General features: G+C 47.4%; 1 protein-coding gene across 1 annotated transcript; it reads left to right on the forward strand.

The window, feature by feature from the left end:
• The first annotated feature begins 475 nt into the window (after positions 1 to 475).
• On the forward strand, positions 476 to 8,292 carry LOC119339251 (cytochrome P450 87A3-like). Its single transcript, XM_037611376.1, has 9 exons — positions 476 to 711; positions 5,583 to 5,846; positions 5,944 to 6,271; positions 6,362 to 6,508; positions 6,608 to 6,859; positions 7,013 to 7,105; positions 7,316 to 7,394; positions 7,555 to 7,792; positions 7,885 to 8,292. The coding sequence occupies exons 1-9, from the start codon at positions 476 to 478 to the stop codon at positions 7,985 to 7,987; spliced, it is 1,740 nt and encodes a 579-aa protein (XP_037467273.1). The 3' UTR covers positions 7,988 to 8,292.
• The last annotated feature ends 5,192 nt before the right edge of the window (positions 8,293 to 13,484 follow it).

The following is a 13,484-nucleotide window of genomic DNA, read 5'->3' on the forward strand; positions in this document are numbered from 1 at the left end:
ATAGTTGGAAAGCAAGGTGCGAGGTACCCGGGGCCGGCCAGGATGTGCGTGCACGCTAGGCTATGGACCGCGTTGTCCGAGGAGTCCAACGGGCAAGGTGAGCCTCAACGGACTTCTTCGGCGCACCGATGAGGCTTTCGGACAGGCGGAAGTCCGGGCATGGTTGGTTTCTCCGGAGAGTACCTATTCCCTTATTCCTCACGTGTGTATCTTCTTTTCTGCCTGGATGTCGATCTGACGCAGGAGGCATGCTGGCTGCAAGGCGCGGCGGTAGCGGATGTGGGTGGCTGCCAATGGAGCCAAACGCGGTGGTGCCGACGGTCGGCAAAGTCCCGACAGAGCTGGACGAGCTCGCGCTCCACGACCACAGTGATGGCCAGCGCGGGGCACCCGGAGCTGTTTTCACGCACCAGATCTACCAGCGTCGCCCCTTTCTCTTCCGCACCAGTTCCACACATCGCCGCCGGTTTCCTCCATGACCCCTACTCACCTCCATCCCCTACCCAGCCCCCATACACGCTGCCCGCTGGTGGAGCTCACCAGCGCCGTCATGGAGCTCGGCGGCGTTGGAGGCCCATTTTGCAATGTCTACCTCCCTGAGTATCTGTTGGTGGACTGGACGCGGGGCGGCGCTGCTCCAGGTCCTCATGCCGGCGTGGTGAAGGCGCATGCATGCGCCGATGTCCGCTGGATCCCATCGGCGTGGCCCAGGTGAGGTCGTTCTGCCCTATGTTCGGCGCCCTCTTCTATTGTTGCTTCTTTACTCTTTTTTGAGCATCGGGGATTGGCGGCTGCGGCGGAGCAGACTACTACGTCGGCAACACCGCTGGTATCGGGTGGCCAATGCATGTGTTGTGCAGAGGGTGCCGATGCCGCCAGTCCACGGGCAACCATATGCCAGGCACCGCGAGAGTCTCTGACGCGTTAATGGCGGTCGCCCAACACGCGCAGACACTGTGAGGGATGTGATGGAAGCGGTGGCCATAGTTGCACCGACCATTTCAGTCGCTCGGGGGAATGTCAGTGTGGCAGCCGGCGTGGATGACGCGATCGACTTGCATCTGTGATGGATAGAATGTATGGTACTAGCGCCGGTTATTTGGGTATCATCAAGGGGGATCTTTTCTTTCAAATTTTCAGTGATCACATGTACAGTCACATGCATCAGAAGTAAATTGTCATGAGGAAGACAAGCTTCAGCATCATCTTGCATAGGTGAGCAAGATTGAGGAGGCCTTCCGTTAAGGTGTGAGTAGGCTTTGTTGTGACTACGTGGGCAGTCCACCCAAATCGCGTCATGCAGTTTTGGGCGTCTGTTCTGATGGAGGAGTGCAGCAACATGTAGATGTAGGGATGGCGGATCCCACATCTCTGCACTGCCTGTAAAGTGTCACGTGCAGTAAAGCTATGATGTCAAGCGTAATCATTTCTATGTACCCGTCTATATTATGTAACCTCACAGTGTCAGAAAATCAGCTGGCGACTTTCCACCATGTTCTTTCTTTTTATGTAACCTCACAGTGTCAGGAACTGTACGCCACTGATGAATGAAACTGTCTTCATTTTATCCAGTAATTTGAAAACTAAAGCTTAAAGATTATCAAAATTTCCCGCAAAAAAACATTATCATAATCCCCCAGAAACATCCATGTAATTGGCTAAATCAAGCGGCAGTGGAACTCTATGCGACACGCGGCTAAACGCGTATCTACGCAAGGGTCTAGAAGGTCCGTCATGCATGCACCGTAGTCACATCTACCTTTCCATGCATATACAACTAATACAATAATCTACCATGCACAACTGAACAAGCCATGCACAAGGGCATGTACAATGGAAGCATCACCATGGTGCTGTCCCATCGCCTCCAACTAGACTCAGTGAGGTGAGGCCATAGATTAGTTTTTTCTCCTCCATCGCCAAGAGTTGAGGCCACCATTTTGTGGACCTGATATGCTGAGATCATCCTAGGTGGAGAAGTCCATCTCTCGCTTGCTTTCTCTCAGCTTTTCCCCTCTCCCCTTCCATTTTCTTTGGTTTCTCTTGTGGAGCAGCAGCCTCCTCTGCAGGCTACGCCATGAGGTTTGGGGCGACCACTTTTTTCCAACATAGCATCCGAACCTTGGTGGACAGTGGGGCAGCAGGTCTGGAGCAGCCCGTTGGCCTGGCCATGCCCTAAGTCACATCCACGGATTCACCTCCATATAAGTGGCTAATAAAATAATTTAGGAGTACCAAACATGCATACGGCCACGTTCTCTGTTGCAGCTTGCAGGTATTCATTTAGAAAGAATGTTAACCTCATAATATGCACTCAGCAGGCATGCAGCCGTTTAAAAAAGATTATAATTTTCAAAAACTTTACTTTCCTCCGCACCGTGCAAACAACAACAATAAATATCACGATCAAACAATATCAACCAATTCTTAAGCGACACCATGTATACATTCAAGTTTCATCTTCCCTTTTGAATATCATGAATTACCTACCCTCTTTTTGAGGAAAATACGTATATACATACAAGTACTACCTGTATCCGTCACATGAACAGACAATAAATCCAACGAAAAATTCCTGTGCCACACACAAATAATGTCCCGCATGCATATTCTAATTAAGATGATATACTTGCATGCATGAAGTACATTCAGAATTAAAACCCGAGGCCACACCATGATGATCTAATTTAACAAGAGAAAAGTCTAAAATAAACCTTGAATTTGTACTCTCAGTTTGAAGCAAACCTTGACCTTCAAATCCCTGAAATTAGCACCCTATTCTCTCTGATCCCGATCTATCCAGGCCCCTTTTGGCTAAGAGCTTGTTTGTGCCTGGGGGATTGCATAAGTGGCGGGGTTCGCTCGGCGTCTGGTTGAGCGCCACTCTGTGCGCGTTGGCTGGCGAAATAAGATGACTAGTTGTTATCTATATCGTGTTCTGTTATTAGTTAAAAAATAGGACGAGTTAAAGCAATACGAGCATTGCTAGAATGAAGTGCTACAACTCTTCTCACTTCGTTCGAAACTAGAATGAGCTGGATCGGTAATTTACCAAAAAAAAAAAAAAAAGATTGAGCTGGATGAGTACTAGAGAAGAAAGGGACGGGATATTGAAAAGTGCAAACAGCAACCGAGCTCCATGGAGCTCTTTATTTTTCCTTCAAAGAAAAAAAAACTTTTTTCACATCCAAAAAAAAAATCTGAAAAAAGTATACACATAGATATATGATTGTAGTATACATGTATAAAATTTTATAAACATATAGAGTGTGTTAATATGTGATGTACATTGGGAGGGCTTCGTTTCTATATGCTTTTTTGAGTTTTCTCTTCTGTTCTGTGTCCTACTCAGAGAAATAAAGCGGCGCGGTTCTCTGAAGATGGAGTAAGATTCTTTACGCCTAGCTCCATCTCGGTGGTGCTTCTAGCGTCATCAGAAGGCGTGTGGAGGTTTGTCTCCGACAGATCTCGCGGGATTCGGTCGGTGTTTGTCTTCAGTGGATCCGCGTGGATCCGGTCTTTGTTTGTGGGGTCAGGTGGCTACAGATTGGATCGTTCTGATATAAGCTTCTCTTCAATGACAGCGGTTTTCTGTTGTCATGCGCTGGTCCTATAGGGTATTAGCACAATGACTTTTCGACTGTTTACTACAACAAGTCTTGCCCGAGTTCAGGGAAGGAGGGATGATGAAGTACTACCCTGGCCATCCCTAGCTACGCCACTCCACAACAGGTGTTTTGTAAAAAAAATGCATCATGATGTTCCGTGCAACGCACGGGCATCTTGCCAGTTATTTGAAACTTCTTAATATATTTTGAATATTATTTTTTTGAAAAGGGACTCCATGAAGCCCGTTCTTTGCAACGGCGCTCTCCGGGATATAGCACAACGTGCAGCTAAGACAGAGCACCGCAGCTGCAGCTGCACACCATCACGTTATCAAATTGATTACAGCAGAAGCACATGCATTTACTGATCATGCACGCCACGACGCGCGCCACTTTGTGCTGCTGCTCCTCGGCCATGCCAGCCAAGCCAGCAAGTAAAACGAGCACGGGAACGTACAAGGTCGAGCGGAGACGAGGGAGATCGGTTGATCCTGCTAGCACTGTGCAGCGCAATGCATGCGACTGAGCAATGCAATTGCAGAGCCCACAATACCGATCGATGAAGAAGGAGGCTTCAGTTGGGTTTGTGTATGGTGAGAGCCCACGGGGCGAGAACGATTGAAGTAGGGCCCATAGCCAGCCCAGCTAGCGCTGCCCTCCCCCCTCCCCCCGGTTACATGTGCAATCCCCCCAGTACAAACGAGGTCTCAGCAAAAAAAACGCCGGGATAGACTGGGATTAAAGAGTTTAGGGTGCCGATTTCAAGGATTTTGAGGTTAGGGTTCAATTCAGACTCAAAGTACAAATTTAAGGTTTATTTTAGACTTACTTATTAATGTTTTTTTATCTTCTTGCATTGAGTTGCGCCACTTTTGCCAAAATAAATGATCCCTAGTGGAGATGTATCAAACATGTATTTCCATGTTTGGTAGCATGCATCATGTGTGATGGCAGTAATTTTTTCTATCGTATTTTTTCCATATTCATAATTTTACATACAATAATCCTCCATCTTAAAGTAATAGCATTTACTTTAAAAAATAAACACAATGTATGTAACCAAACTGTATAGACGGGTGCGGCGTGCCGCCGCGCTGGCATAGGCTAGTACATGTCTAAATCATAGTTTTAAATAGCGCGCTAAGCCTCTTAGCGGCGGACCTCTTCTAAATGCTACAACGGAGAAATAACATGCTATTTAAAATGTTTGATCATTTGTTTGTACCAAATTCTCTTAGCGCTGTATAGCGGGCTATTAATTTAAAACCATGATCTACATTGGTAAATTATTTTGACATTTACACTAAAGGGCCTCATGTTGTAGCTTCGCCCCAGGCCCCCGAAATCTCAGGAACGGCCTTGGCTAGAGACTAACTATGTGTGGTGACGACGGTGGAACTGAACTGAACTTGAGTGCTAATGCAGGCGTACCTAACGCTGACATTGACACTAGAAATTGATGAAGTCGCTCTCATCTCCACAAGATCGACCAGAAGACAATTCAACTTTTCTCTTGGTTGTGCTGACTGCTGACCAGAAGAAAATACTACGGCCGCCGTGTGCTGTGGACTAGTGAACCCAAGGTAACGGCGCCAATCGCGCGCTTGCTCACATGGAAAGAGACGGAGAAGATTAGCTAAAGACTAGCTGTGTGCGGTGGCGATGGGACTGAACTGAACTTGAGTTGTACTAGTGCAGGCTCACCTGACGCTGATAGCCTGACATTGTCACTAGAAACTGATGAAGTCGCTCTCATCTCCACCACCACATCGACTGGAAGAAGAAAATTCAACTTTTCTCTTGGGTGAGCTGACGAGAAGAAAATGCTGCGTGTGCTGTGGACTGGTGAATCCAAGGCAACACCTGCATGGAAGAGACGAAGAAGACACTATAGCAAGAGACTAACTAAAGACTAGCCAGAGAAAACACTATAGCAGGAGATGCGCATTACACTCATATATATAGCTAAGGCAGCGAAGCAAGAAAAACCACAGGCAGCGAAGCTAGCTTCAACTTGAAGATGGAGGAGGGCTACTACTTCTCGTACGCATCCCTCTGCGGCGCCCTTGCGGTGATTGTGGCAGGCTGGCTCGTGTACAGGTGGATGAATCCTCCCTGCAACACCGGGAGGCTCCCTCCCGGATCCATGGGCTTCCCCCTCGTCGGCGAGACCTTCCGCTTCTTCAAGCCAAGCCCTTCTATCGACATCCCAGCCTTCTACAAGCAAAGGCTCAAAAGGTACTCCATCTAACGGTAGTTCTTTTTGTCGAAATAGACTTTCGCCCCGCTTTACTGATAAAGCAACCACCTTCCTTCGGCACATGAACGTGTGTAGATACGGCCCGTTGTTCAAGACGAACCTCGTGGGGCAGCCGTTGGTGGTGTCCATGGACGCCGAGGTGAACCGCTTCATCTTCCAGCAGGAAGGCAAGCTGTTCCGGAGCTGGTACCCGGACACCACCAACATCATCTTCGGAAAGGAGAGCCTCGCCTCCTGCGACGGCTCCCTCCATAAGTTTGTCCGCAGCTTCGCCGCCAGGCTCTTCGGCGTCGACAGCCTCCGGGACGTGCTCCTCGCCGAAATGGAGCAGAACGTGGCGCGGAGCTTCGCCGCGTGGGCCGCGGAGCCTGCAGGAATCGAGGTCAAGGACGCGGTGTCCACGGTAATTCTTAAGGACATGCATGCAATATAACACAGTGTACTTCGATTGGCTAGCTAGTTGGTAATAAACTGATGATATTTGACCATGTAGATGATCTTTGACCTCATGGCCAAGAAGCTGATTGGTTTTGGGCCCGACAAGTCAAGGAAACTTAGGAAGAATTTGGATGTCTTCTTCCAGGGAATGGTCTCCTTCCCGCTGTATTTCCCTGGGACAGCATTCTACAAATGCATACAGGTATTATTACTAGTATTATACAGAAACATACACATCATGATCATATGCATATGCATATGCATCAAACAGACCGGGACTTATGCTAGCTTCTCTACGTAGGGAAGGAAAAATGTGCAAAAGGTACTCAAGGACCTGCTAAAAGAAAGGCTCAGTGCACCTCAAAAGCGACACGGTGATTTCCTCGACGAGGTCGTCGATGAGCTACAGAGCGGGACGGGAATGTTGAACGAGAAATTCGCTGTAGATCTGGTGGGCGCCCTCCTGTTCGCCAGCTTTGCGACCGTGTCGTCGTCGCTCACTGTCGCCATGAAGTTCCTCAGCGACCAACCCAGTGTGGTAGAATCACTCAAGGTTCTCTCTTAGTCTCTAACTACCGATTAATTTTTCTTGCTTCTGAACCTGCACACAAAAAAATCTTGCTTCTACGTGTAATTAATAAATGTATATGTATGTTGAATACTTGGATTTTTTGTGTGGTTAAAGAGTACTTAATTATGTTTGCAGGAGGAGCATGAAGCGATTTTGAAGAAAAGAGAGGGTGCCGGTACTAGTGCGATCACATGGGACGAATACAAGTCCATGGCATTCACTGCTCAGGTTTAATTTCACTTCATGCATGTGTAGCTTGATTTCACTACTAGGAGTAATAGAAAGTTACTAGTACCAGATGCACGATATTAGTGTATGATACTGCCCACGACTAGCAGCCTAATAGTCCTACAACAACATTACAAGTTTGAATGGTTATTACAAGTTTGGATGCATGCATATACAATGAAGCTGAAGCCCAACGTTTTGTGTAAGCAGGTCACGAATGAGATCGTTCGCCTTAGTAACGTGGCCCCTGGAATATTCAGGAAAACACTAACAGATGTGCAAGCGAAAGGTATTCTCTCTTTTTTAGCATCTTTTTTTTAGTGAAAGGTACTCTCAGCACAGCACCTTAGACAATTCTCTTGCTGCACATCATCAAGTTTTATAGAGTACATTCTAGTTAACGCCTCGCAATTGAACTATATATTCCTCCCTAACGCGTGAAACCGCAGGCTACACGATCCCCGCCGGTTGGCTGGTGATGATCAGCCCCATATCTGTCAATCTGAACCCAGAACTGTATGAAGATCCCTTAGCCTTTAATCCATGGAGGTGGCAGGATGAGTCGAAGAAGAGCACTCTGCTCAAGAACTTCATGCCGTTCGGAGGGGGGCTAAGGCTTTGCGTGGGCGCAGAATTCAGCAGAATTCAGATCGCACTCTTCCTTCACACCTTGGTGACAAAGTACAGGTAACTGTGGTGTAAAAAGATATCTATGCATATGTATATGTATATACATACACATATTCTTATGAGGATTTCATTAAATAAATGTTGGGCAGATGGAAGGAGATAAAAGGAGGCGAAGTGCAACGCATATCCGAGATCGTGTTTCCGAAGGGCTATCACATCCAAATAATCCCTAGGGAGGAATCGATAAACTGATACAAGAAAGCAGAGCCTACTTTCTCGCTAGCAACTTCATGGACAATCTTAATTACTCCTTCAATAGCAGGGGATTGACAGAGAAAATGTAATCTCTGCCATGAAATGTAGCTTTGCAACGTGTGTGAGTACCTCGGCACTACCGTGGCTATATGCTCACAGCCTCCACACACCATGTGTGGAGTTTCTAAACTATGTGGGTCATTTCCTCTTTTTAGTAATATATAAAAGAACAGATGTTACCTAGAACAAAAACCTAAATACTGTTATTGAGGAGTGTGTCACGTGTAAGAAAATTGGCTGTAATTGCTGCCAGGAGTACTAGTCATGGTTTTCACTTTACTGGAATTTCGATGAAGTCTACTGCCGTACTTAAATTCAGTGTACACTGAAATATTTACCTTTCAGCCAAAAAAATCAGCAATTTCAGTAGTACACATGAATTAAAAAATAAAAATATTTTGTTAAATTCAATTGAATATTTCGGCCTTTTGGTCAAAATACATACCGAATTACTGAATTTTCATGATTTTGGTTGCTACTGAATTTCTGAAACTGAAATATGATGTCCCGCGCGTTGCTACGGGAATTTGTTGCGGATTTTTTAAGTAATACCCACATATAAAAAATAACACTATGAATAAATAATATGATATAGTATTTCAAATATAGACAAGGATTCAAAGATATTACTAGTACACTTCACATTGCTACTGTAGAGCTAAATAAACCGCGTCTTGCAATTCTTCTCATGTACGTGACTTCGCTTAACCTATAAATTAGTGATGTATGTGAAGCATTCAGATTGCACGGAGAGGAATATTGTACAAGAGAAATTAAAATCCACAACTATAGCAGAAAAATAGTGACAATTTGTCTTAGAACCTTATGAAGAAAATCATTGGATTTAAGAACCACCTATAGGCTACATTCTCTTTCCTCTTCAATATAATCCTGGATGAGCGGGTCGGAATTATCAGAATCCTCAATAAGGAGAATGAGGTAGAATCCGCCAGTATCAGCCAGGATGCCTCATTGGATTGGCACGGAGCAGATGTGTCATGGCCAACATGGGCGGCCCCAGCTTGAGATGAGTGTCAAATATCAATGTCGATGACGATGGTAGATCATTACAATGAGCCCAGTTGGTCTACATAGTTTCGTACATAAATGTTATCAACATTCAATAAATCACGAGGGAACAATCGGGTGAAACTAAAACGGCCGACGCTTCATTTGTGCTGATGTGCAATGCACGAATGTATGCTAGGAGAATTAAACGATCGTTGTGCTCATATGTGATGCATGGCTGCATGGTTAGAGAATTTGCAAACTGAACACGATGTGGCGCCATGTTGATGACAGTGTGCATGCTGAGAGAATTACTAGTAGTGGGGATCAACTTTTTAAGTATGTAGGATTGGTGTCAGACGCACCGAAAGACTCTCAAGGACGCCAAGACTCTTTTGAGAACCAGGTATGCAAATACATTTTCTCGAGGACCATCGAGTAATGAAGTCTGATCATTTAGGACATACTCCCTCGGTTCCTAAATATTTGTCTTTTTAGAGGTTTTCAATGATAGTCCACATACGGATTTATATAGACGCCGCTAAGCAGGAGACGTTTCTAGAAGGAATAAATGATGAGCTGAGCATGTAGTTGATGGTGGCAACATTCAACAACTACCAGGAGTTGGTAGATAGGGCTCTCATGATTGAAGGCAAGCAGCAACAGATTGATAATCGCAAGAGGAAGTATGGACAGAGGAGGTACACTTCAGGAGCTCAGTAGAAGCCCCGCTATTCCCCGTATTCGGGAGGACATACCCACAACCATGGAGGACATACACACAATGGAGCAAGTTCGCATAACCATAGTGGCCCCAGGAATGGCAATGGCAATGGAGGTTCTGCCAAGAAGCCCAACCCCTTCACCAAAGGTCAGGTGAACCATATCAGCGTGGCGGAGATTGATGATCAACCCGACGCAGTTGTCGGTAAGTTTTTGATTAATTCATTTACTGCACTTGTTCTTTTTTATACTGGTGCATCGCATTCATATATCAAGGGGATTTGTGGACAAGCTTAAATTGCCAACCCAAGCCCTTAGGCCACCCATGTTAGTGAGCTCGTTAGGAGCAGAGTATATGGCCAGCCGATGGTGTGGTCGGTTACCTTTAACCATCGGTAGACATGTGTTTCCCTCCGACCTAATAATTTTGGAGTCACAAGGATTGGATATAATATTAGGCATGGATTGGTTATCGAAGTATGGAGGAAACATTGATTGTGCTAGTAAGTCAATATTTCTCACTGTCGGTGTCAAAACCGGCGGATCTCGGGTAGGGGGTCCCGATCTGTGCGTCTTAGGCTGATGGTAACAGGAAGCAAGGGACACAATGTTTACCCAGGTTCGGGCCCTCTCGATGGAGGTAAAACCCTACTTCCTGCTTGATTAATATTGAAGATATGAGTAGTACAAGAGTAGATATACCACGAGATCGTAGAGGCTAAACCCTAGGAGCTAGCCTATGATGGTATGATTGTAATTGTGATCGGCCTTCTAAGGACCATGCCCTCCGGTTTATATAGACACCGAAGAGCTAGGGTTTACATGGAGTCAGTTACAAGGAAGGAAACATAATATCTGGATCGCCAAGCTTGTCTTCCACCAAAGGAGAGTCCCATCCGGACACGAGCCAAAGTCTTGAGTCTTGTATCTTGACGCTTCTATAGTCCGGACGATGAATATAGTCCAGCTGTCTGGATACCCCCTTATCCAGGACACCCTCAGTAGCCCCTGAACCAGGCTTCAATGACGATGAGTCCGACGCGCAGTCTTATCTTCGGCATTGCAAGGCGGGTTCCTCCTCTGAATACTCCAAGGTTATTATCGAACACGTAGGCCGTGTCCAGATCTGCAAAATGATCTTCACATACCATCGTAGAGAGAATGATACTTCAGCTGACAGTTTTTAGACGACGTGAGATGCCCTTTCAGTCAGATCGAACCGTTTTTCCACTACCAGCCATAGCATATACTGCGAGGCGGTTTCCTTAGCACGTCTTGTCGAAGTGAAGATCATGTCCCCTTATCACGGGATTCTCATCAATACGGGTATGGGTAATCCAACCATACCGCTAATCGCGGCGAGTGGGAGACGAGCGGGTTCCACTAGGCAAGTGGGGAGGCGCAAAAAAGCTCTTACCTTCTCTTATAAAGAGATAGGGCATCTTCCTCTTTTACCCACGCCTTCTCCTTCCGCTAACTCATTCCCCTCTGCTCGAGCCCCAACGCCCAAGCGCTCTTCTTCTCCATCGAAGAGAGGTTTTTCTAAGATGTCCGAATCTGGAGCAGGACGCAAATGGATGGCCTCTACCGTCCGGGAGAAGGATATCAAGAGGCTCCGAGAAGCTGGGTATCTGGCCAAGAAGATTGGCCACCGTCTCCCACCGGCAGTACAGGTTGTCCCTACCCCGGAGCCCCGTGAGAGAGTCGTGTTCCTTCCCCATTTTGTCCGCGGGCTCGAGTTTCCCCTCCACCCATTTGTTCGAAGAGTCATGTATTACTACGGGATTGACTTTCACGATCTTTCCCCCAACTCTTTTCTCAATATCTCGATGTTCATCGTCATGTGCGAGGCCTTCCTCCGGATTCCGCCTCACTTCGGCCTGTGGCTGAAGATTTTCAATGTGAAGCCCAAGGTGGTGAGTGGCGAACACGCCCAGTGCGACGGCGCCATGGTGAAGAAGATGCCCAAGGTTGTTTGGTCGAAGGGCACTTTTAATGACTCCGTCAAGGAGTGGCAGCTATAGTGGTTTTATATCACCGAACCACGCGGCGAAAAATGGGCAACAGCTCCTGATTTCAGATCCGGAGCTCCACTGCGGCTTACGTCCTGGCCCAAGAAGGGCCCGAACTGGTGCTCGTCTGATGAGCTGTCACTGCTCCAGACGCGTGTTCGGAGCATGGTCGACAAGGACGTCAAGCTTGTTGACGTGGTCCAGGTGATGCTAGTTCGCCTGGTTCTCCCTTGCCAGCGGTGAGCCTATACTTTATGGGAATTCGACCCAACCGAGCACCAAACCCTCCGGGAGCTCTATGATTCATCCCACGAGGATATCTGGAAGGTGCTCTTTAGGTCTAGAAAATCATGGCCGGACTCTTCCGAGGACCGGGGTATCAATTATCCCATTCTGTAAGCCCGGTAAGTTATAGCCACGCCCTGTCCCTCCAGGCTTCAGCTGGCATATCATGAGGGGGACGTTTTAACCGTGCTTCATTGTGGCTTTAGGGATGGATAAAAAAGGTGGAGCGGATACAATGTCCGGCCCCGCTGCCGGAGGAACCGGGCGGACCTCTTCTAACGAAGATGCTGGTGCCTGCGCCTTACAAGGCGCCAAAGAAGGAGGCCTCCAAGAAGGTCAAGAAGACCCGGAGTGGCCTCCGTTGCCACGGGGCTTCGGATGCCAAATCCGTAGGCTCCAGCGACGCTCCTTCTTCCGAAGATGAAGAGGAGGAAGTAGAGGACGACGAGCCTCGCTCTGTAGGCGGGAAGAAGCGTGCGGCTTCCCCTTCCCTGGGGGCGAACCGCCCAAGAGGGGGCAAGGTTCTCCTCTAGAGGCATCCACTACGGCTGCCGATAACAGCCCGCAGTGGGATCCTGAGGCTCAGCCCCTGGGAAAATCGTAAGTGACCGACATCCGAATACACCTATGTATCCAGGGTCGTCTGGGCATAGTAAATTTCACTGTCACCACATCTCGTGTAGCCCAGCAAGGTCTCCTGCCGGACAATCCTCATCGGCGGATTCGTTTAGCTCAGATGTCGTGGCGAGCGAGACGCCTCCGAAGGCTCCTTTTCCGCAGTCCAGGCGCGACACCGAGGTGTCGTTTCAGAGAGACTTAGAGCCGGATAAGGTCCTAGAGGCCTCTAAGGCTCCAGGATCGGGCGAGTGGCCATCCTCCATGGAGGGAGGTTTGCCTACTCCGCCGACAACCTCAGTCTATGATGAGCTGCCGGGCGGTCTGTTGTCAGCGTTAAAGAACGTGTCCGTCGTCGATGAACATCTGACCCTTATGGGTGCGGTGGTTGGAAAGATTCAGGCTGCCGAAAGCGGGCTGAATGAGTCCTGTCTTGTCCTTATAAAGGATTTTGAGGTATGGTTTCTAAGGAACCTTTGAAGAATTATCATGATATGAGGAGTAGCCCCTGATACACTGTCCGGAAAAACAGAGCCGGGCAGGGGATCAAACCCTCTATTGTAATGGGAACCTTTATGTACCCATTTGTTTGAAAACAGGCGTCTGCGGAGAGGACAACCGCTCGTGATGCGGAAATGTCCGAACTGAAGCAGAGCCTGGAACGGGCCGAAGAAGAACTTGGCCGTGTGAAGAAGCAATTGGAGGAGAAGCAAGGTATGTTTGAACATTGTCTTGCATTGGGTACAAATGAATAAGTGTGCCTATTCAAAAGCATTTATGTTATATGCCCT

The sequence above is a fragment of the Triticum dicoccoides genome, chromosome 7B (genome assembly GCF_002162155.2).
Source record: "Triticum dicoccoides isolate Atlit2015 ecotype Zavitan chromosome 7B, WEW_v2.0, whole genome shotgun sequence".
Lineage (NCBI taxonomy): Eukaryota > Viridiplantae > Streptophyta > Magnoliopsida > Poales > Poaceae > Triticum > Triticum dicoccoides.